This window comes from Anoplolepis gracilipes, chromosome 13 (genome assembly GCF_047496725.1).
Source record: "Anoplolepis gracilipes chromosome 13, ASM4749672v1, whole genome shotgun sequence".
NCBI classification, from domain to species: domain Eukaryota; kingdom Metazoa; phylum Arthropoda; class Insecta; order Hymenoptera; family Formicidae; genus Anoplolepis; species Anoplolepis gracilipes.
This window is the reverse complement of record NC_132982.1, coordinates 4497329-4520998: the sequence shown is the minus strand read 5'-3', so window position 1 is coordinate 4520998 and position 23670 is coordinate 4497329. Positions and strand designations below refer to the sequence as shown.

Here is a 23670-nt window from a genome sequence, read left to right as displayed (position 1 = left end):
TTTAATAAAAAATGTATTATTAAATTTTATGAGAAAAACAATAACTCCTTTTTTGTGCAATTATAGTATATTCTATTCATCAACTGTGCCTATTACTTTATACATATATTTTTAATATCAATATAGGTAAATTATTTTATTCTTTTTTAATAAAAAATTAATTGTGTCATACTTCTTCCATAACTAATGTATTGAGTTCTTCCTCTGCTTGATACAATATTGTGTCGATATTATAAAAGGCAGCATGCAGTGTTATCAAAAACCAAGAAACTCCTGAAAAAAAATCCATATATATGTATATATTTTTGTGCCTATTCATATATGTTGTTTTTTATTTTATATATATATAAAACTATATTTTAAAGATCTAATCACTGACTTACCAAGTACCCAAAATACATCTGCATGTGCACCAATCAGAAAAAACACAGGCAATGAACAAATTGCAACTAAAGAATATATTTGTACTAATGTCAGTTTGTGATTTAATATTGTTAATTCTTGTTTTGAATGTCGCTGAGAGAGTTTATAACATATTCCAAGGAAGGCAACAACTGTCAGCAATAATAGAGGTGAGGTGATTCTAAAATTATATATTTAATTATAGTGATATCAGGGATATCCATAAATAATTAATAGTTATATACTTATTATATCTCATATTTTTAAAAATTAGTATAAAATGAAAATATCTCTTACAAACAATATATGACTAGTCCAATAAACACAAATAGATAATTGCTCTGGAAATATTCAATATTCTTTACAAGTCGTTTACTCAATCTCGTTATATTAGAAGGTGGTCTGATATTATTTGTGTTTAGAAATAATGACCATGGACGAATATTGGCTTTCCTACGTTCAATCCAATCATGAGCTTGAGGATAACCTATTTGACCAAGTGGTAGTTGAGGTAATTGAAGAAATTCAAATCTATAAAATGATACAAACAAAGAAATTGGTTACAATATATAACAATAAATTGCATCAGACAGCAATGGGCTCTTATTACTTGATTATATATATATATATATATATATATATATATATATATATATATGTTTTGTTTTTGATAGGTTATCTAACATTAAAATCGTAACATAAGCTCGTAATACATTATTTCCATATTACAATTAATAAACATAGTAAGCAAGTAAACAACAATGTTCTGACATGCTACGCTAATGCATACTGTGATATTTGCTTACAGATTAGATTAAATTATATCAAATCAAAAAAGTTGCGTATGGAAATAATTACCCATTCGTAACTTTGCGCTTCTCTGGCGATATTTGTATATCTCCCATCGTAATCTCTACATTCGCCATTATTTCCTATGAAAAATACAGACAATTCTCGTTACTCGTTCGAACACTACTGCGTTTAGAGCCGTCTTCCACTTCTTTAGTCTAGCAATTTTTTCTCTTTATTTACACTCTCTCTTCGCGTCTTGTATTTTCTCTTTTCTACCAAAAAATGTGGATATATATTTTGTTTTAAATACAAATAGAAAGTACAAAAAAATTGCGTGTAGAATGAATAATTTGACCTTTAGCTGGATTGACACTTTCGGCCTTTATCTGTCATTGTCCATTCTCATCAGGCCAAATTATATATCCATTCGCTAAAAGAATTTCTTTATTTATGAAAGCTCGATAAAAACTCACCGAAATAATTCGTAAAAAATATCCAATATCAAACAGAATTTATCTCCGAAAGTCACTATAAAGACAGATCATACATCATACTCGCATCCTGATATTCGATGCGAAATTACCGATTGAAATTTTGTAACTCTCAATACCTGTCGTCGATAATGCAGGCGATAAGTTATCGCCTGCATTGGTAGATGGTAGGTGAGGGATGCACTTCTCGACTATTCCAGAATGATTTTCAAACCGGCCTCCTGAAATTTCAAGGACACGATATCAGCTGTATCGGCGTAAGACGCAAAGGACTTGTAACAGAAATATCGTGTCATCCTTGATCGAGGTCATCTCAGCTCTCGACTACGTGTCAGATCTCTTATTGTCAGATCGTTCATCCCGAGAAAAACGACGCAATTCATGCGTATATATATATAGCGAGGGATGATGAATCAGTCTTTGTGTATCAATTGAAAGCTTGTATATGAAGGGTATGAAAGAAACTATTTAAGTTTTATTATAAAATAAAATACAATTTTTAGAAAACAGATTTATAACAATATGATAATTATTACGTACTCGATTAGAAAGAATAAAAGAGAGATTTTACTGAAATTTAGCAAAAAATAACATTTTCGATGATCTCATGTATTGCACATAACATATATGTAGAAACAAAATTGTATATTAAATCTGTTTATCTTTTTCACATCTTACATTTCTGTTATTTCTACCAAGAAGAAAGAGACACAAAAAGAACGAGAGAGAAAGAGAGAGAGAAAGAGAAGGGACGACAAAAGAGAGATCTCCATCGCTCTCGGTCCTGTCTTCGGCCTTTTTCGACTCGCTTGCACGCTAGCCAGATTGCAGCTGTTCACTGCTCGACGAAAGTTCTTTACGTAGTGTAAAACACGCGTTCTTTGTTCGGGAAAAAAGGAAAATTACTCCCACGCATGAACCGCACGGGGTACGTATATCGGGGTACATACCGTAAATATCCATCATTAGTTTCTTTTTTCTTACCTGGCGAAATTATCCGCCCATCGTAGCCTCAGTCTTATTCTGACTCGAGGCGAACGCAAAGAGATGAAATAGTCTACGGCAGGTGTTCGTTCTTGCCTTAAACAGCTGCTGCGATATACACATATATATATAATATTTATCATCGATGATACTCGGGTAATAATATGTCTATTTCATATATTTTTATCGCTATTGTATCTTCGATAAATCGTATTTAACATATATTTAAAAATATTTATGAAGAATGTACATTTTGTTAACGATTAATAATTAATATATTAGTGGTAAATTATATCGAGTAATTGGCGATGACAAATTAGATTTTATTCTAACTGGAGATCTGGATTTAGATTTGTTTACAAAATATTTCCCAATGCCTGAATGTTTTTTTTTTTCCTTCTATTATATTTTTTTATGTATTAATAGTTTTTATGAATAATATATATCCCATAAAAGCAATTCTATTAATAATACCGCGTACAAAAAATATAAAAAACATGTAAAGGACATTATTGCATAAAAACAAGTGGCATATCTTAATATTATTAGTAATATATCGTAATACAAGAATCGTTTTACGAATAGACAATAATTTAAATACCAAATACTGAACTTTTCGGCAATATTTGGCGCACGTTGTTGCGCATATTCGAGAAACAATGACGGAGAGTTCAAGATGTAGTCTAAAGATACATTATTCGGAATAAATTAAGTGTTAGAGAAACGAAGGACTGTCAGCAAAAAATAATCTCTGTTTATTTTTTTTCCTCAATACTCTCGCCAGGATTTACAAGAAAGTGTGAATTTTCGAAATACACACACACACACACACATATGACCGGTAGCGGCGAAGTAGGAGCAGATGACGGCATCGCATTGTGAGCGGACTGAAAGCCAATGGGCGCACGCGTTACACGGCCGGTAGTTATGTAAGCCGCAAGCTGATTGGTTGCAATGCCATGCTCCACCACCGACCACCGGCGACTATAACGAACGCATGGAGCGTGGTTTCATGGTCGCAGTTTGAATGAGTGCGGTGAGGCTCTCTGACAACGTGGAGTGATCTATTTTATTTTTTTTCTTTTTTTTTTTTTCATTTCCTCGCGACAATCGCGGGTGGCTTTTTTTTTACGGGGGTAGCGTTTCACCGCGCGAGAAACCCCTTCATCGGCGTGTGCGCGATTTTGTGACATGATTCCGCGCGTCGCGATGAAGGCCACGGCCACGCAGAAGCTGCACTACGACGCGTGCAACATGCAGAACGAAGAGCTGAGCTGGAGCTGCCGTCTCGACAATAATTCCGACTGCGATGTCGGCAATTCCTCCACGGACGACTTCGGCACGCCGCCCCCGTTGCAGCCGCGTAAGCTCTTCGAGACGATGGATTGCACTGAGAATCAGTCGACTAATAATAACAGGATTTCTCCTTCGAAAGGTTAGAATTGGTTCCTTCGGGGCTGCCTTAGGCGTCCCTATTCTCTACGTCGCATGTGCAACTTTTTGTGCAATATTATTGTCTGTTATTTGTTTACGAATTAAATTTTCACGTGTGAGTTATATTCTCTGGCTTTACTTTTGTAAAAATTAAAGTTGCAAATTTTTGCATTCTTAATTCACATATTTACTATTTTAATAAAGAAAAGGAAAATAAAGAGACATTTAAATATACATGCTAAAAGTTACACTTTGAATTTTGCATAAAAACAAATTTGTATTATCTACAAGAATTTTTTCCTCTCTATCGATTATAACAATTAATAAATTGTTTTTTAAGATAATCCTATCGTTTGAAATGTGCATTGTGTAGTTGCAGTCTATATCAATTTTATTATTGACAAAAGAATTTTTAATTGTAGAAGATTTTATTCTCTTAAATATTTTTATTTTATATAAATCCATACAACTTTCGTTATTAATATTTTAAATACAATATTGTAGCACTTATTCAAACTTATACGCTTGTATAGTAATATGATAAGACCACATTGCTATTGTGTTTATAATGTTTCTTAGAATCTATACAAAATGTAAACATTTTGTGTTGATATTTATATGTACTGGTAAATTTCAATAAATATATATTAATGTAGTATTTTCTGCGAATTAGGTCTATCTTTATTTTATATCTACTTGAATATAAATGACACAATTCAAGAAATTATAATCAATCCATACTAAAATTTACTTATTAATATATGACCTTTGTAGATATCAACATGAGAGGTTTATATTTTTGCATAGCTTCTGAAGAGTATTGCATGTATAAGAATATCACAATGTATAATGCATGGTGTGAAATAATTGATATCAATACATTTTGACAATATTTTTGCATCATGCATAGTTATTTTTTTATAAGATAATTAATAAGCTTGTCTTTTTTAAAAATAAAATTATACATTCATAAATTAAACATTATTATAATTGTATTTTAAATTAGATCAGAATTGCAACATCAGTAACATAAAATCTGTGTACTGATGATTACACAATTACAAATATATAGGCTTTTTATTAAAAATTTATATTTATATATGTATATGTGTATATATATATATATATATATATATATATATATATATATTTACATATTAATTTAAATATAGCTAACAGAACAAAGTTTTTTATTAATCACTTAAATAATTATGCTTTAAGAAAGAAAAGAAACACTAGATGTAGACTTTGTTAAGATTTTTTATATTCTAAATTGAAAACCTGTATATTTTATCCTATTACCTGTATATTTTGCAACATATAAATGTAATGTATATACATGCATTATATTTTGTTATTGAAGATACATATCACTTGTATATCTATAAGTAAATTATATATTGAATTGCATATTACAAAATAAATAATGTTATTTTGTGAAAATGTAATTCCTAATTTTATATTCATTTGTATATAAAGCATTTTTATGACCTTGAAGATTTATGTTAGATAAATGTTTATGTAATTATAGGTACGCCAGCCATCAAGATTTCTGTTGTTAGAGACGATGGTTCTGAGAAGACATGTAGTCCACCCTACAAATGTGTTAGGGCCTTACGCTTATTTGATTCACCTACTACTCCTAAAACTATGATAGAGAAGAGTACAGTGATGCAGACTCCGTTTCCATCTAAATGTACCAGACTCTTTTCTCTAGATAAACCTAGACCTTCTAAAATAAGTCCTGGTTATCAAAATAAGTCTGACAAACCTGTGGCAAATGTAAATCCATTTACACCTACTGGCATGTTAATAACAGCAAAGAAAAGAAGCAGATCCAAACGTAGTCTTAACGGGTAAGTACTGTGACTGTATATTTTATTTTATTTTTAAATCTTAATGTTATACAATTTTTAATAAAATATATAAAGAATAAAAAAAATATTAACAGAGGCTTTAATAATCCAAATTACAAATTTTTATATTGTCAAGTAGAAACTTAAAGAAATTCTTTTGAATTTTGCATGTAATTATTATTTATTGATTATTTTTTAATTTATTATTTATTAATTATTATTTTTTTCTATATAATTTATAATCTCAATTAATCATAATGTCTGGCAACAAAGTAAAATTAAAAGAATTTGCATTTACTATTCAAAGACTGTGGAATGAATATTCCCATTATATTATATATGATTATGCATCTATGAAGATAAAATTTAAGATTTAGAATATGAGAATATTTTAAAATTTTTGTTATAAAGAAAAATTAATTTAGAATTATGTCTTAAATAAATAAAAATATAACAGTGTATATATATCAGTTCTCTTTTTCTTTTTTTTTTTTTTTGAATAGTAGTAGTGGTAGCTCACCGGACATGCTAAAACCAAAGTTTGATCTAGCCGATTCTGAGGATTCGGACAACGAATACGAGCACGCGACAAAACGTGTGGCACTGCAAGATTCAAATATATCGCGATACCACAAAGAATTTCACGAACTCGGTTTGATTGGAAGCGGCACGTTTGGCTCTGTGTACAAGTGCATTAATCGGCTGGACGGGTGTACATATGCCGTCAAAAGAAGCAGAAAACCGATCGCGGGTTTTGTCAACGAATCTAGCGCACTGAATGAGGTATACGCTCACGCCGTGCTAGGCAAGCATCAACACGTGGTGCGCTACTATTCCGCTTGGGCGGAGGACAGTCATATGATCATCCAGAACGAATACTGCAATGGTGGCAGTCTCGCGGATGCAATCGCTAATCTTCAGAAAGAGAACAAGCAATTTAGCAAGGCGGAGATGCGCCAGCTGCTGCTACATGTAGCCGAGGGCCTAAAGTACATACACAGTATGCAGCTGGTGCATATGGACATTAAACCCGCGAATATATTCATCTCCAGAGAGGGAATATTGCCATCGAGTAATTATGATTCCACCGACGACGGTTTCGACGAGGATGAAGCTGTCGACGAGATCACGTATAAGATTGGCGACCTTGGCCATGTTACTTCCATCAACAATCCGCATGTGGAGGAGGGCGATTGCAGATACTTGCCATTAGAGGTCCTACAGGATGAGTACAGTCACTTACCAAAGGCCGATATCTTCGCTTTAGGATTAACTGTTTACGAAGCGGGTGGCGCTGGATCCATGCCGAAGAACGGGCTCGAATGGCATAGGTTGCGAGAAGGAAATGTACCAGATTTACCACATTATGGACGCGATCTTAACAATTTATTGAAGGTACAATTTTATTTCTAATTTTATCTTTAAAGTTTTATAAATTTAACAGGGTGTATATATGTATATATATATATATATATATATATATATATATATATATATATTGTATTTTTTTCATTTGTTTTATTACTGATTATTGTTTTGCGTTACTTGCAGTTAATGACCCATCCCGATCCGCAGATAAGACCATCGGCAACTTGTTTAACACAGCACAGAGTTTTACTTCCGCTCGGTAATAAAACTAAAGCACAATTGCGGAGGGAATTAAGTTTGGAGAAATTAAAAAATGAGATTTTAACAAAGCGATTAAAAGATGCGGCGATATTTCTGAAGAATATCGCGCCGAATGTTACTGATAAATGCGACAAACAATTGCGACCGATTAATGTGCGACCTCGCGTCATAGGCAAAAAGATAAATCGTAGTAACAGCGCTATATAGTGTTGTTAAATTGTATATGTATGTGCTATAACGGGCAGCACTTGTATATAACAGAAGAGTATCATTACGTAAAGCGTGTGTTTAAATAGTGAAAAATTTTGGCTTCATTGCTCAGCATTACCTATGCACATTTCTTCTCGTTTAATATTGTTACAAACTATGATACTGTCGCAATATTGTAAGTCGTAATTATCAGTGACACTCGAAAATGTCGCGTTTAACGGTTTAGTTATAATCATGTTCATAGTTCCGTTAGATTTTTCTCATGAATGTCGCAAACGTGATATAAACTGCAGTCTTCTTCTCATTGAAATTGTAGTCAGTTGAGTCTTAATTGATTGAAGGCTGATTGAAACTTTTTCCTTGTTAATAATAATAGTTTTATATTCTACATATATATGGTGTACCAATTGTATACTGTCGGCATATACTTTCAGCATTCGACATGTTTCAAAATTATTTAATTTCATTTTGCATGTGCTCAGAGAAAAGAGAAGAAAAAGTGCATTAAAATTTATTCTGAAAAATTAAAAAAAAGCAATAATATCAATTGGTAAATAGCGAGGGAGGTAACAAAGGATATTATTGCTTTTTTGTATTGCCAAAAAAATCTTTATCTATTCTTTATCTTTTTAAGACGTAACTTAAGCATATAAATAGCGCGAAATCTCAGGTTGACAAATATATATTTCTATTACAACACAACATTTTATATAATGTACTGTTTATTACTTACTAACTATAAGTGCCTTTTATTAACATCATTTATAAATGATCTTGCACGCATTATGACATAATTCAAATTATTATTTTGACTGTATAAAATTTATAACATATAGAGAAAAAATATTTCTACATGAATATGATTCATAGTTTTCTATTACAAACAGAAGAGACTAATTATAAAAAGCCATGTAAAATGTATTAGCGAATTATTTGCCGCTATATCGCTATGCTGCTTATACTCTACTATAATACAAAATTAATGTTTGTTTTTATCAGCATTTCAAACGAGATACAATAATTAACTACTTTTACTGATTGCGACTGCAAAATGATTTCATCAAATAATTTTACTTCTATTTGATTCCAAAAAAGTATCTCTAATTCTGCTAGTTGAGTAGAATAATAACTAGTTTATAAGATCACAAACATAACATTTGATACTCTCTAGTATGACGTTTTCATTAATAACAAAAAATACAAAATTGTTTAAATTCTTTGATATTTTTTTAATAAGCTTATCTTTCACAATATAGACTCTCAAAAATTCGTATTTCTGGTCAGATATTAAACATTTTTATCATTAATCATTCATATATACATATATATGTATATATATATGTGTATGTGTGTGTGTGTGTGTGTGTTTGTATATATATGTATACATATACACACACATAAATATATATATATATAATAAACTATGTTTTTTCTTAATTTGTCTAACATTAATAGATAGGTACTATAATTAGTACATATAACTGAAAAAAAAGATAAAAATTTTTTTTTTTTAGTTTTTTTTTTTTTTTATTTTAGTTTTCAGTTTTCAATTGGTATCTATCACAAAATTTTTACAAGTTTTTGAAATGTGCTGTGACACACACATACAGATATTAGATATTATTTACATATAAGTTACATTTCTCTAATTATAAATGAAAAATTACTAGTTTTTATATTTTTACAATCATATTTTGCGCCATTAATTCTTTTATTAAAGTCTTTATTTTGTGATGAGCACAACCACAAATAACAGGCATAATAATTGTTTATGTTGCTCAAGTGATATACTGAAACTCATTTTGCAGAATCACGATTTTCCAAAGAAAATGTTACCTTTACAATTTATTACATATTGATTTGTAAACATTACTTTGTCATTCACTAAGTTATGCTAAGATATGCTGAAGTGTCATTACTTCAAATTTCTTTGCTTTTAACAAAAAGAAATGCGACTTACCGATATCTTTTTTTTTCTTTTTTTTTTGCGAGCATGAAATGATTGATTATACAATTATATATTATACATATATAATTAACTATACGTGAGAGATTTTTTTTAAGAGTGGGATCTTAAAAAGAAATCAAATATTTATTAAGCATAATCATCATTGCTAAGCAATAGAGATCAATACATAACTTTTGCTTTTTAATTGTAAAATTGTAATAAGGTAATAGTATTTGCATCAATGTATATTTTTCTTTCATATTCTTTGCATGCATACCAATTGATAATAAGTGTTTATTAAACTTTAAACTTTTAACTTGTTCTTATAAAACAATACAAATTAATAATATGATGAATGATGAATATGATGTAAATTTATCAATTGATGTAATAGTTTGATTAAATTAATTGATGAGATAATACAAGTTAACTTATTGAAATTTGTATCATTTTATAGTTTAATATTTTCTTATTGTAACATTCTATATAACTTTTACTATAAATTTATTATTTTATGCTCGTAAAAAAAAGATTAAAAGAAAAAAATCCGATAAATCGCATATCTTAAGCTTGTGTCATAAGATCTTGCGAGTTTTATTAATTCTACTGAGCGTACATGCGAATCAATTTTTTTTGTAGTTTATGCACATTACTGGTTATAATGAATAGATCTGACATATTTCACCTATTTTTGTATATTTCTCATTAGTTTATAATACATTTTTCTTTTCTTTTCTTTTTTTCTTTTGACGTGATGACAAGATTCGCTGAATCTTGCTCTCATTTATCGCGTGCGCGGGCGCGAATGTGATTGACACATGTGAGAAGAAACTTTGTGAGAGTAATCGCATTTTAGACAGTTTAATTTTGTGTCTAATTTTATAAGCCGCTATTATAATTATAAAAAATAGTTATGTATAGCGTGTTATGTAAATTATGTATAGCATTATATAAATTATGTATAGTATTATGTCACTTATGTATAACTTTATGTAAAGATATGTGAATATCTTTATAAGAAAGGAAGCAAGTGCCGAAATAGATACGTGCCAAGAATAGGGTGGACCTTAAACTAGATATGTACATGCTCGTTCACCGTGTTTAAATGTAAATTGTTTGATTGATACATTTAATATTATTAATTATATTATTTATATTAATTCTTTGGTTTTTTTGCTCCTGTCAGGTTCACCTTGTGACATCTGATCCTAAGATGGGCATGCGTATAATATCCTTCTAATTATTATTATTATTATTATTATTGTTATTATTATGATAATAAACAGGCTGTTATATTTTTCACTTTTAAAATTTCTATCATGTAATCACAAACCAAGGATAATACTTTGCGCTTTGAAATAATCTAAATATTAATTTGGATAATTTCAATGAGCATTGGCAAAAGTGCTACCTCGAATACAATTATAATTAATGAAATTAATTTGTAGGAATTTATATAAATATCTACAAGTCTTAGTGTGGTTCACTTAATTTCAATATTACATTAGCATATACTGTGATTTTTGAAACTTGTTAATGTTGTATGGTTTGCATTTTTTCACTTGTCGTTGAATTTTCTCGTATTTTTTTCCTTGAACTTGAGATATTTTAAAATTAATTTTAAAAAATTGTATTTTAAAACCACATAACATCTGGTAACTTAGACATAAGTTGTATTATAAAACGTGAAAAAATATATTGTTAAGAAATTCTTTTACAAAATATACTTTGTAACAACATGTACAATTATGGAAAAAGATTCAAAATAAAGTCTTTTCCCAGTGAGAAATATTTTATGTATATATATGTATATCACTTAAAAGATATATTAATTTAATTTATGATTAATTTAATAAATGATTGAGGAAAAGTTCTCTTAAGAGATCTATAAAAAATATTTTTTAAATTTATAAATATATATATATATATATATCTTAAAAAATGTCCTTTTCTTATTCAAATTAGATTTCAATGAAATCTAATTTAATTTTAAAAATTTATAGATTATATTATTAAATAAAGATGCATTTAACAAAATTTTTATAAAGTTAATTGCAAATTAACAACAAAATATTCTTTTAAAATTAAATCTTTGAAAAATTAATAAAATAAACAGAGTTTACAGGAATTTATTTTTTATGTACAATTATATATATGTATAATATTTGAAATTAGATATTAATAGACGTTTTTAATTATGATCATTATTTTTTTAATTGTGATATTTTTCAAAATTTTGTGCCAACCTTATGATTGGTCAACATTATGATGTTATCTCATGTTATCGTTTTACGTACCCATGGAAACATTTCTCGAAAATGACAGAAAGGATTGTAGCTCGTAATGGCTCGTAACGGACAGCGATGTCATTTAGTGTAATTTATTAAATGTGGCAGAAAAATGGAGAAGTTTTTAAATTAAACAAGGAATAATTTAATTCTTGCGAATCGTGTAATACGTACAATCGTCAACTAATAATAACCTTCAACGTCGTAAATAATTTTCTGCATGTTATTGAATTTATAATATGAAAGTTCTTTTATAGAGAGACTAAATTCAAACGTTTGTTTTTCGTGTAGTTTACGATAGTGCCTATCACAATATTCTCTATATTCTATTTTATCGAATAGACAGTAATACATGATATAGCACACACACATATGATGCATGTGTAACAAAATTACATATAATAGTTATTAAATAAATAATAACTTTGTATATAAAAAGAACTCTCTTATTCGATCAGCACCATTTCAATTCCTTAGATTGCAGAAAATATTCCTCATATTACAAATATTTACATAATACTTTTTATATTTATTACTTGCAGATATATTTGCATAATATTTTCATATAGCACAACAATCATATAGATGCGATAGGTAGTTGCACAAAAGTTAACGCTTCTGTTCTTGAGCTTTATAATTTTCATAGAAATATATTTAAATAATTATTTACCATTTTTTTTCATAGTATATATTAGTTTTCTGTTTCAATATAAAATTTAAATAATCAGATATATTTCTCTCAAGGTTGTAAAAGTTTATACTGAAATTATTTCATATAATCATTGCTAGTAATTTAATTTAATTTTAAAACATTTAAGCAATCATATAAATTTTTGATGATGAAACTTTTACGTTTAGATTTTTTTATATAACAACATTTTATACATTTTGTTTCCAAAGACTTAACTTTCACGCATGCTTCTTTAGGTAAGACTATTAAAAATAATAATTATAAACTTTTAAATATATATATTTTATACAAGCAAATAATTTCTCTATGCTACAAAATATATAACATAAAGAATACATATATATATTTTTTTTCATCTAGGTATATTTCAAAAAAATTAAAATGTCTATAGAATCCACTTGTATTAATATAAAACCGAGGAAAAAAACTAAGCTTTTCTATCGATATGGATATGTTCTATTAATGCTTGTATGCATGATATTTGCATCTATTCAACCACAGATTGGTGGAACAAATGGTAAATTGATTTTTCAAGTCAATATTTCAATAAAGAAAAAAAAAACGTGTGTGTGTACATTCAGAAAGAACATTTGTATAATATTTTTACTTATATCAAAAAGTAACAATATTTACTAATATTATATTGCATTTTTTATTACAGGTATAATCAATGGTAATTTTATCATTCGCTATTTTGCTGTGCCTTTGATGTACTTAGAAGCTGGATTATTATGCAATCCTAAATCTCTTTATTCAACATTAAGGGATGGTTATCTTCTGACATTTGTCATGACTTTCATATACATTTTGATGCCCTTTTTAGCACGCATTGGGACATATTTGTTGACCTATGCAAAAGTTAATATATGGTTACTCAAAGGAATGGAGGTAATTAGGGACATTTGTAATTAATTCTTGTTAATACAATGTGTGGTGTGAGTAGATATTATATCAAACTTTTATAACTATATATATGATACACAAATATTATAGCTGTATTTTAATATAATTATTATTACTTCTTTCAGGTGCTTTACTGCATGCCACCACCATTCAGTACAGGACTTGCTTTATGTCGCTTAGCTCAGGCTGATTTGCCTACAAGTGTAATTACTACACTGGTGTCACATTTTGGAGGATTATTTTTATCTCCTATTTTACTATATCTTATGGTAAATATTGTATATGAATGATATTTCTTAAGTTTTCTTATATATTTTTTTTCTTAGAGAGAATATATATATATATATATATATTATATTCAGTATTTTGTGTTATTTATGTTTATTTGGTTTTATATTTATATTTTGTATTAGTTTAGTATATTTCTTAATATACTTCAAGCTAAAATATGTATTAAAAGATTATTTTTTTAAGTAGCTATTCTAAAAAGTTGTATAATTTTTCCATAACAGTTAGGAATGTTTACTCCACCACTGGTTGGAATCAACATCAGGGAAACCATATACAGCACACTTATTCCATTGGGCGTGGGTATCATGCTACGGTCATTTATATTGAAAGATAAATATTTGAATATTAACACAGGATGGTTTTCCCAAGGATTATTATTGGCAATAGCATACCACTGGTTTTGCGATGCTGTTTTAGCAGATGCTTCATCATTACAAGCAGTAGATATATTATTCTGTGTACTTATCAGTAAGTTGTATTTAATTTTTACATTTATGGATAGACTCACTGTTCTATATATTCAGCTACATATGTCTTTTGAAGCATGCGTGGGTCAGCTCCTTCTTAGCAGTTTATGCTGGATCTTGTGCTCTCAATGGTTGCCACGGAATATTTTGTTAGCTGCGCTATTTACCAGCACCCACAAATCCGTTAGTCTTGGCGGTTGGATTTTACGAGGAGCGTACCACGGTTCAATTCATGGACCAGCAGTAAATTTACCATTAACGATATTACCTGTTGCACAATTATTGTTAGGTAGTTTGTTAGCTAGTTGGCTAGCTCCGTAAGAACATATCTAGAGTGATGCTATTTTGCGATGTTTATTTCTCAATTTATAGATATCAATTTATCTTCCAAACTAGTCTCCAAGTGTGATAATAATTTTGATAGTATGGCCTCACACATATGCACTAGAATATTTTATATCCTAAAAATGATATAATGGAGCAGCTCCTAAAAATTATTATAAATAAATTTTAGAAATAATATATTTAAATAGAATAGATAAAAAGGCTATATATACATACATATATATATATATATATATATGAAAAAACATTTACATTGTAAATATAAAATCTGGAAAAAATATGAAAAAAAAATTGAATAAATATTAAATTGCGTATTAATACACTGTGTTTGTAAATGTTTTAAAATACTGTTAATTATATATACTAGGTAAACTCAATGCAAAAAATCTTTCTTACATTTCAAGTAATTTTATTCATTAATTAAATTATCTGAAATAATTGCATTTGGAATGAGCAATTTTTTGTTGAATATGAATATTTATATTATTTACAATATCGTTATTGTGTGTAATTTGATACTTACCTTGAAACTGGATGGAATGGTTTGTGTGTAAGAATTATGTGTTATTGCTTTATAATCTGGAAAGAATTTATGTAAATGATACGCGAAGTATCACATTATGATTTCCAGCAATCTAATTCATTGACATCTTTTAAAAAGAAACAGTAAGAATGATACATTATACTTCGCATTATTACAAGTCTTTGACAAGAACCGTTTTAAATAGATACAATAGAGATAAAAGTCAACAGCCAATCGAGTGAAGTGTTATGACTTATCATTGAATAATACAATATAATCGCGAGTACCTATTTATATCATACAAGTTACAAATATAGTTTCCTCATTCTTCGAGTGAAAAATTCTGAATATCCTCGAAATTACAAGCTCCTACTTATCCTAATGTTTATCTAACGAGCCTTTAAAACAACAAGAGCTAGGAAACGCACAGTTTGAGTTTCTACATATAGAAGGACTTGAAAGTTAGAATAAGTTTCTTTTTTTCCCATATAAAACATAGCGATTTTATTCTACAAATAATGGGGATAAATTTCGATTATTACTCCTGTTTTGGAAAGTTTTGCAGTTTTTCTTTTTCTTTTCTTTTCTTTTCTCTATTTATGACGCGCCATACTCATATGGTTCAATCGTACCATTGTTGGTGCGCATGTATAGTATATTCAATAATATTAACAAATAGTGTAACATTCATGATAACGCTGATGAGCACGATATAATCCGATTTCTTCGTGAAAATCATCATGGCAATGGATGCATCAAACGGCGGTGCAGCAATGTAGGCGTAAGTGCCGGGACGCATACGGCCGGCCCGGATGATCACACTGTCGTTACGTTTGACACCAAGCTCCTGTCACAAGCGACTCCTATCCTGACGCTGACGCTGCTATCGCCGCCAGCTGCGCGACTCCCCATCCTCATCTTCCTCCTCTTCATTTTCATTCTCGTTTTCCTCTAGAAGTAGCGCCTCTGCCGTACCCTGGAAATTTAAATCTTGTTAATACTTTTAGATTAAATTAAAAAATACTGGAGATATTCTATTAGAGCCTACTATTTTCACAGTCATTTGCATCAAGTAAATCTTTCCTATACGAAGAAATAACATATTGATTTTTACATAATTTTGTACAAAGAATTTCTATGAGACAAACAACGTTCTGTCTATTAAATATGATAGTTTCTCACAAAATCTAAATAGAAGCTATAGAAAAGTCTTTGAAGAAAATCCAAAATATCTTGTACAAATATCATATATATCGCAATTTTCCTAAAAATAATCTATATAAATAATACAGATTTAAAAATCGGTATTATAAATGTTATGTTAAAGCTTACTTCCAAGTCGATATCTTCGTCTGTGACAGGTGCAGTCGGTTCAGAACGTGACGACAGTTGTACAGATGCGCTTGAGTTACTACCAGCTCCTCCACGATGTAAATGATGGCCGGAAACCCAAGTTATTGACAATAATCTATCTTGAAAAGTGCGTCCTTTCACCAAAGCAACCTCAGCCTCTTTTCTCGATTTGAAATTGATCACGATTGAAGGAGTTGCATCGTCTACTATTTGATTCACTATTTCACCAAATTGCTAAAACACAAGAGAAATTTGCGAAATTAATTGTACGTATCACACGCTTGAGACACACACGTTACTCAAAACATGTGAAGGTTCAGTTGCAAGTTTATAATTAATATACATAACAAAATTAATTAATATTATATATATTAATATTAAATATTAATATTATACATGCAAATATCTCTTTGTTTCTCATTTTTTTATTAACTATTTTCGAATAACAAAGTGATTACTGCATATATATATATATATATATATAAATTTGTTATTATTCTTATAAATTTATAAATCTTACTTGAAAATGTGCCAAAACCTCCGCCTTTTCTTCAGTTTCATAACCAGAGACTAGAAGACTCGTTGGCCGATGATCTACCGAGACGTGAGCAAAACTTCCTCTGCCACGACCTCTGTAAGATAACGTGTGGGTGCCGCGTGTAACTCGACTAGAGGCTCTCGCACCTCTACCGACAATGGGGTTCGCATTCAAACCTAACGCGGCCGCTTGGGCTCGAAGCTCGTTCAATCTCTTTTGCAATTCACCAGCGTCTTGACCTTCTTGTTGCGCTGTCATTAAATCTAACTCGGCGTCCAGTATCTCCTTCTGAGTCTGCTCTCTAGACTTTACTTGTGATTTATTACCAATTTGACCGTTTGCAGCTAGATCCTTGCGTAGATTATCGACCGATTGCTGCATAGCCTTTATTGTTGGCATAATGGATTCCTTTTGTTCCGGATTCTTTTCGGCTTTGTCAATCAAGATGCGCAATTCAATTAGATGCTTGTCCAATAATTCTTGTTTCCTTTTGCGTAAATCGGCAGTCAATTTGATTGCTTCCTTTCGCTTTTCTTCTTGCTTTTTCTTTAATGTTTCCTTAGCCGCTAATATCTCTTGCGTTTTCTTTATCGCAAGAACTTTGTCTTCTCGAGTAGGAACAACGGCAGCTTTAGGCGAAGTTGGAACTAAGGTCTGCGTAACTTGTTCCTCGGTCGAACGACGCGTGGGAACGTATTCGTTATCTTCAGCCTTTGCCGGTAATGTTACAGCTGCGCCTAATCTCTCTTTCACAGAAGGGCGGCATCCTGGAGACAACAAAATTTATTGTTATATGTCATGTCTATTATATATCATGTCTAGGATGTAAAAATATATAATCATTTCTTACCCGGTGGCACGTTTTCGATAGCTCCACCAGCCGCGTTATTATTATTGACATTATTATGCCAAAATACTTTAATAAATCTATTATTCAACACAGCCTCTGTACTTCTGTAAGCGGCTTTTGCTTCAGATGGCATCATAAAGGTAACCAATGCTGCCTCAGGATCACCACCAAAATTAACTTGAATATTTACAATTTTACCAAATTTGCAAAAATGATTATTTAATTGAGTTATATTGTTTAAGGTTCGTGGAACCTTTTTCAGTTCGAGAGAACAATTAGCCGGATTATGCACTACTCTCTGTTTCGGTCCTAAACGATTAAAGTCAAACGATTGTTTGCGTTTTAGCGGATTACTTTGGGTACGAGTTATTTCTGACGAATTTGTATGAGGAATAACCGGTACACTGATCAGTTCTCTTTGTCCTCTGCCATAAATCCCAGGTGCAGGTTGCGGATGTCTACCCCACGACATATGTGGTTCCATGCTGGGCGCGTCCGGATTATATTCTGCAAAAGCGTCTGACACATTTAACTCATTATATTTCAGAGAATATAGAATATTGCACTTATTATAAACTACAACGTTACAATATAAAATTGTAATGCACCTCTATACAGGGTGTACGAAATGTATCGAAACCCCTTAATATCTCAGAAAATACGAATTTTTGAAAAAAAAAAAATGTTTCATACAAAAGTTGTAAGGTTTTATAAGATGCATTACATGGCAATATTATTATGACCATGATAGAAAAAGTACAAGGTGCATCATTCCGGTGGATGTGCAGTTGTCTAAAAAATAAAGGGGACCAATCAATCAATCAAGGAGTGTCCCAAAGCATAATTCTATATGGCTAACACTGATTCTTTGATCTGTGACCTTCACGTGACCTTGACAATGCTATTCAAATTCATAATAATATCGCCGTGTAATGCGCCTTATAAAATCCTGCAACTTTTGTATGAAACATTTTTTTCGAAAATTTGTTATTTACCGAGATGTTAAGTTTAGATACATTTCGTCCACCCTGCATAATAATATAGTTTATTCTTCAAGCATATAAGCCAAGAAGTGGACTTGGGTTATAGATCTACTCATCCATCCATCCATACTTTCTTCCACTCACATCCAAATAACTCATACCTCCATATCTGTATATACAATAAATAAATATCTAACTAGATACATAAATAATACATAAATAATCTAATTCATAGAGTGCATTACAATCACAATCTCCTTATCACCGATCTTTGTTCTTTCTTACCTCTTTTTCTTTCCATATTCTTTTTAATATTTTACCTTTCTTCTCGTCCAATTCATCACTAAATATTCTTGCTATTCTTTCCTCACTATCTTTGCCTAACTCTTTAAACCATTTATTATTCACCTCTACACATTCCGTTACATAATGTTCTATATTATCCCATCCTATATTACAAAATTTACAAACTTTACATTCATCTCCTAACTCATACTTATTATATTTTTCCATATTTCTGCACCTTATCGAGAACTCTTATTTCCTTACTACACATATACCTACCTAAAATATTCTTCCTTAAATATCTAAGTTTTGTTGTTTCCATTCCTATCTTATTTTCGCATTTTCTATTTGTCTTTGAATGTCTACCTCTCTCTCTTTTACATTACTCTATATATTTAAACTGTCATGCCTCATATCTTCTATTGCCTTCATACCTTTAGTATTATAATAACTTTCCCTTTCTTTACTACAATATATATCTCTTTCTTTATCATGTATTTTTTTTCCACCCAAGATTTCTTGATAAGATAATTATCCCCCTTTTCTTGAACCTTTTAATTGAATTTCATGGCTCTGATACCCCACTTACATTTTAATTTTATCAAACTTAACTCTCTCTGCATTACATATCTTGGTGTACAAAAAGCCAACCTGAAAAGCCACCTAACATAATCCAATATTACCTTTTCTAAGTCCTTCTTTTCTTCCTAGCCCCAAACTTCCACCTCATATGCCATTACACTCTGCACCAAATATTAATATAACATCCATCAGAAGTCCTACTCTCCTAAAAAAACTCCTACAGAAGTCCTACTCCTACAGAAGTCTTCCTTACATATCCTGTAATGCACCTCTATATATTTCCTCTCTTTCTTGTCTAATTTAACAGGTATTTTATACATAAATACAAATATCTTTCAATTTTACCAAAATTTTAAATTAATTGTAATTAAAAATTATCAATATAAAAATTTTTATATTTTTATATTTATGCTTCATCTTAGTATAGATTGTATTTTCTTTCTCTTAATTTTCATTTTCTTCATTTTTACTACATATAATCATACACACAATATGATATATATATAAATGAATATATGCATATGTGTATAAATAATATTTCAGTATTGACAGTACTAGCAATCAATATATCAAAACATGATCATAAAATATATGATATGTATACAATATATATTGACTTATATATATTAGAAAATAATTAGAAAAAATTTATTATATATATATAATAAATATTTTTTTTCTAATTATCATTTTACAATATTACATTAAATAATTGAAATGATATATTTTATGTGTAAAGATACATACCCATATTAGAATGATGATTTCTTAAATGAGGTGGTGGTAAACTGGCAAGAGGAAGATGCGGCGGTGGCGGGTTACCATTAGGACCTTGTGATGGCTCTGGTACTGTAGACACAGGGACTGCTCCTGGAGCTTGAGGGCCATGTGGTGCAAAAGTCAATACTCCGCTTAATCCCACATCTTCTAATACAACTGGGTCAGTTCCATGATCATAAGGACAAAGATCTCCCCTCATGCAATATCCTTTCTCTATATTAAAATGAGAAAAATAACGGATTAATTCGAATATTATTTAAACAAATTATTAATAAAAATTAAGTAATTATTATTATTACTTTTGTAATATCAAGAATCACTAGTTTCCTAATTGGTTTAAGTATTTAAAAGCGTGACAACATATGATAGCTTTCTATTTTTGAATGTGTCGACGTACATACCGTCGAAATCTCTGCAACGTCTTTTTGTTTGTTGTTGAAAAGAACCTGTTTGGTTATTTGGAATATTACTCGCAACAGAGACAACACTTTGTATTGATTGACTAGTTGTAGATAGCCTCATATCTACATCTCCGTGATTACTATCTTGAGTCGGAGTACCACCACCAGGACTTGCCTCGATTCGATCCGTTCTATCTATCTCCATTCTCTCGAAACGATCGATCTTTTTCCGTTCTATTGATCTAGAACGCGATCGAAGCGGAGTTGGAGATCTGTTCCTGAACCTTGCTCGATGGTCACGATTGTCTGGACCGTCGCGTATCCTAGATCGTATCGGTGATGTACTGCGACTTCTAGTACGTCTAAAAAATAAAGTAATAAAGTGAGAATTATTTGAAAACTCTAAGAATCTGTGGATTTAATAATTAACTAAAAAAATATTCTTCAGTAAAATAATCGTTGCATTTAAATATGCATTGTTTAAAACAATTGAAAGATAGAACATAGGAAAAGATTTATTAAACATTTACTTATATTTCTCAATAAAGTATTTAAAGCATCAAGAGTGAATGAAAATTATAAAAACGCACCTGCGATCATGTCTTCTAGTATTAATAGGTGGAGATTCATTTCTCCATGGTCGACTTCTATCTCTTTCTCTGTCGCGCCGAATGTGTTCTCTACTCCTAGATCTGCGTCTGTCCCTTTCCCAGGATCGTGAACGTGATCGTGTTCTTGATCTCATTCTGCCACTTCTACATAGCACACATGATAAAATTAAAATTCCTATATACTAAACTAAATTATATTAAAGCCTATAGTGTAACAAAAAATTCTAGAATTTTTGGTAGCTTTTCTTATCATAATTACATTGCTTTTTTTTCAAGAGATATAAAATTACTAAGTACCTGCTTCGAGAACGTTTCCCTTTCTCTTTATCCTTGTCTGAGTCAGATTTTTTAGTCTCGCGTTTACTAACTACAGCAGGTGCAGACCCATTGATTTGAAGTGGAACAGGTGGATTTGTAATCATAGATACTAGTGGAATTGTTGTCTCTAGGACTTTCTCTGTTGAGGATGGTACAATTGGGGCTGGTGGATTTACACCAGGCGGTGTCCCACCACCACCACCACCTAGATCACTTTTAGAGGGTGGGAGTATATACTCCTGAGTCTCCAATGTTTTAAAGAGTAATTCCACAAAATTTTTGGTTTCTAAAAACAGCAATTCCAACATATTTTGAATATCATAAGGATAACAGATGATTAAATTTCTAATTTACATTATGTTAAATAAAATATATGAACATACCTTGCTGTAGAAATACATCCAATTGCTCAACCATACCACCTCGTAATTCTTCCAAGGTCTTGTCTTTCTTAACCAATGCATAGACATATTTAGCTAGGGCAGCAGGATCTGCATCGCATCTAGTGAAAGAAATTAATAATGTACAAACAAATTTAACATTGTATATTTAATAAACTTTTGAATATTAACTTTTTAATTCAAATATTTTGAATTAATTTAATATAATTTGTATTTTTAATTCAAGTATTTTGAATATTATAAGTCATCATAGCATTGCAACAGAAACAAAATTTAATAAATACTTGATTAAATTTATATTACAGAAACAAAACATGAATTATAATAATTTTATATTCTTAAAAAATACACATGCACTGTTTAGGACAATAATTTAAAAAATCATTTTTTTCAATAACTTTGTAAAATAAATTAAATCTCAGTGAACCCGTGCAAAATTATGATATGTTTATATATAGAGTCTGCTCCTGATCGAGATTGTATGTTGAAATAAAATTTCACAAAAAACACAATAACTATTTAAGACATATTAGCATTTGATAAAAAAACCTCTCAATTATCTTAATCAATGTAGAACATAATAAGCTACAGTCATCACCTGACAGAAATATCAAAATTTTCACTCATGTAATACAATAATAAAACACACATTGTCATTGTATACTATATACTACAAATTAAAAGATAGATCTGCAAAGATTATCGTATTACAGTTTCAAGATCTAGTACTTGTATATAATTGATATAAATAAGTAAAATAAAAGATACACATTACTAGAAGATTATTTAATCGTTAGATTTATAGAGTCTGGACGATGCTCAAGCAGAAGTGAACACGAGTGTTGAGGTGGGTTCGTCCTATTTGTCTTGTTTCAGGTAGGGGGTAATAATCTCTGGTAGCACCCCCATGTAAATACTATGCCACACACGAAGAGCCGTAACCCGTCACATGTACGGCCATTTACAACATCAAACGAATACAGATACACATACGCGTAAGATACTCTCTCTCTCGAGCAAACTGGCCTACTTACAGCGGCTCCAGCACAGCGGTGAGCCACGCCTTGAATTGATCAGGATTGTCGATTATCATTTTCAATGTTTACCGTGTTAAGGGCGCATAGATAACTTCGTAAACGCTCGTCAATTATATGAACTGTAAGGAGCGACAATAAGTACTCTCACTCTAAGTAAAGACGGTCGCCATTCTGGAAATCAGTCGCTGTTAAACATGTATTACATACAACAGTTAGAAGCAACTAGAAGCCGTCCAACGTCCGGGAAACATCGTGAGAAGTGACAGCTGCTGCCCTG

The 23670-nt window shown here is 30.4% G+C and overlaps 4 protein-coding genes across 13 annotated transcripts; 2 read left to right on the top strand and 2 right to left on the bottom strand.

The window, feature by feature from the left end:
• Nucleotides 1-48: 48 nt before the first annotated feature.
• Nucleotides 49-1815, bottom strand: LOC140672811 (prenylated Rab acceptor protein 1-like). Of its 2 annotated transcripts, none has more exons than XM_072905247.1 (5): nt 1668-1815; nt 1261-1466; nt 700-933; nt 384-583; nt 49-273 (listed from the first exon to the last, which is right to left on the bottom strand). In XM_072905247.1, the coding sequence occupies exons 2-5, from the start codon at nt 1326-1328 to the stop codon at nt 167-169; spliced, it is 609 nt and encodes a 202-aa protein (XP_072761348.1). In that variant the 5' UTR covers nt 1329-1466; nt 1668-1815; the 3' UTR covers nt 49-166. The 2 variants fall into 2 exon arrangements, with proteins under 2 accessions (XP_072761348.1, XP_072761349.1); XM_072905248.1 differs by having other exon boundaries at nt 1261-1334; nt 1668-1800.
• Nucleotides 1816-1912: 97 nt separating this feature from the next.
• On the top strand, nt 1913-11056 carry LOC140672809 (wee1-like protein kinase 2). 3 transcript variants are annotated; one of them, XM_072905244.1, is made up of 6 exons: nt 1913-2137; nt 2388-2613; nt 3454-4104; nt 5635-5959; nt 6466-7354; nt 7511-11056. In XM_072905244.1, exons 3-6 carry the CDS (start codon nt 3861-3863, stop codon nt 7793-7795), a joined length of 1743 nt encoding a protein of 580 aa, XP_072761345.1. In that variant the 5' UTR covers nt 1913-2137; nt 2388-2613; nt 3454-3860; the 3' UTR covers nt 7796-11056. The 3 variants fall into 3 exon arrangements, with proteins under 3 accessions (XP_072761345.1, XP_072761343.1, XP_072761344.1); XM_072905242.1 differs by having other exon boundaries at nt 6463-7354; XM_072905243.1 differs by having other exon boundaries at nt 2385-2613; nt 6463-7354.
• A 923-nt stretch (nt 11057-11979) lies between these two features.
• On the top strand, nt 11980-15020 carry LOC140672377 (sodium/bile acid cotransporter 7). Of its 6 annotated transcripts, none has more exons than XM_072904493.1 (7): nt 11980-12238; nt 12893-12961; nt 13086-13242; nt 13387-13613; nt 13754-13897; nt 14141-14387; nt 14463-15019. In XM_072904493.1, the coding sequence occupies exons 3-7, from the start codon at nt 13107-13109 to the stop codon at nt 14705-14707; spliced, it is 999 nt and encodes a 332-aa protein (XP_072760594.1). In that variant the 5' UTR covers nt 11980-12238; nt 12893-12961; nt 13086-13106; the 3' UTR covers nt 14708-15019. The 6 variants fall into 6 exon arrangements, with proteins under 6 accessions (XP_072760594.1, XP_072760593.1, XP_072760591.1 ...); XM_072904492.1 differs by lacking the exon at nt 12893-12961 and adding an exon at nt 12577-12628; XM_072904490.1 differs by lacking the exon at nt 12893-12961 and having other exon boundaries at nt 11980-12121; nt 14463-15020.
• A 779-nt stretch (nt 15021-15799) lies between these two features.
• Nucleotides 15800-23599, bottom strand: Swm (Zinc finger protein swm). 2 transcript variants are annotated; one of them, XM_072904488.1, is made up of 10 exons: nt 23391-23599; nt 22339-22457; nt 21935-22241; nt 21617-21781; nt 21027-21388; nt 20593-20838; nt 17996-18514; nt 17128-17912; nt 16587-16841; nt 15800-16230 (listed from the first exon to the last, which is right to left on the bottom strand). In XM_072904488.1, the coding sequence occupies exons 1-10, from the start codon at nt 23447-23449 to the stop codon at nt 16138-16140; spliced, it is 2910 nt and encodes a 969-aa protein (XP_072760589.1). In that variant the 5' UTR covers nt 23450-23599; the 3' UTR covers nt 15800-16137. The 2 variants fall into 2 exon arrangements, with proteins under 2 accessions (XP_072760589.1, XP_072760590.1); XM_072904489.1 differs by having other exon boundaries at nt 17996-18502; nt 23391-23598.
• Between the last annotated feature and the right edge of the window lie 71 nt (nt 23600-23670).

Excerpts from the sequence above, each read along its gene's own strand:
- LOC140672811 (XM_072905247.1), bottom strand. The coding sequence starts at position 1,328 with ATGGCGAATGTAGAGATTACGATGGGAGATATACAAATATCGCCAGAG. Across the intron at positions 584-699 it reads GGACTAGTCATATATTGTTT|AATCACCTCACCTCTATTAT; the intron begins GTAAGAGATATT and ends ATATAATTTTAG. Across the intron at positions 274-383 it reads AGATGTATTTTGGGTACTTG|GAGTTTCTTGGTTTTTGATA; the intron begins GTAAGTCAGTGA and ends ATTTTTTTTCAG.
- LOC140672809 (XM_072905242.1), top strand. The coding sequence starts at position 3,861 with ATGATTCCGCGCGTCGCGATGAAGGCCACGGCCACGCAGAAGCTGCAC. Across the intron at positions 4,105-5,634 it reads CAGGATTTCTCCTTCGAAAG|GTACGCCAGCCATCAAGATT; the intron begins GTTAGAATTGGT and ends ATGTAATTATAG. Across the intron at positions 5,960-6,462 it reads TCCAAACGTAGTCTTAACGG|TAGTAGTGGTAGCTCACCGG; the intron begins GTAAGTACTGTG and ends TTTTTTGAATAG.
- LOC140672377 (XM_072904490.1), top strand. Across the intron at positions 13,243-13,386 it reads ACAGATTGGTGGAACAAATG|GTATAATCAATGGTAATTTT; the intron begins GTAAATTGATTT and ends TTTTTATTACAG. Across the intron at positions 13,614-13,753 it reads GGTTACTCAAAGGAATGGAG|GTGCTTTACTGCATGCCACC; the intron begins GTAATTAGGGAC and ends TACTTCTTTCAG.
- Swm (XM_072904488.1), bottom strand. The coding sequence starts at position 23,449 with ATGATAATCGACAATCCTGATCAATTCAAGGCGTGGCTCACCGCTGTG. Across the intron at positions 21,782-21,934 it reads GGGAAACGTTCTCGAAGCAG|AAGTGGCAGAATGAGATCAA; the intron begins GTACTTAGTAAT and ends TGTGCTATGTAG. Across the intron at positions 16,842-17,127 it reads AGGTTTTGGCACATTTTCAA|CAATTTGGTGAAATAGTGAA; the intron begins GTAAGATTTATA and ends CTTGTGTTTTAG.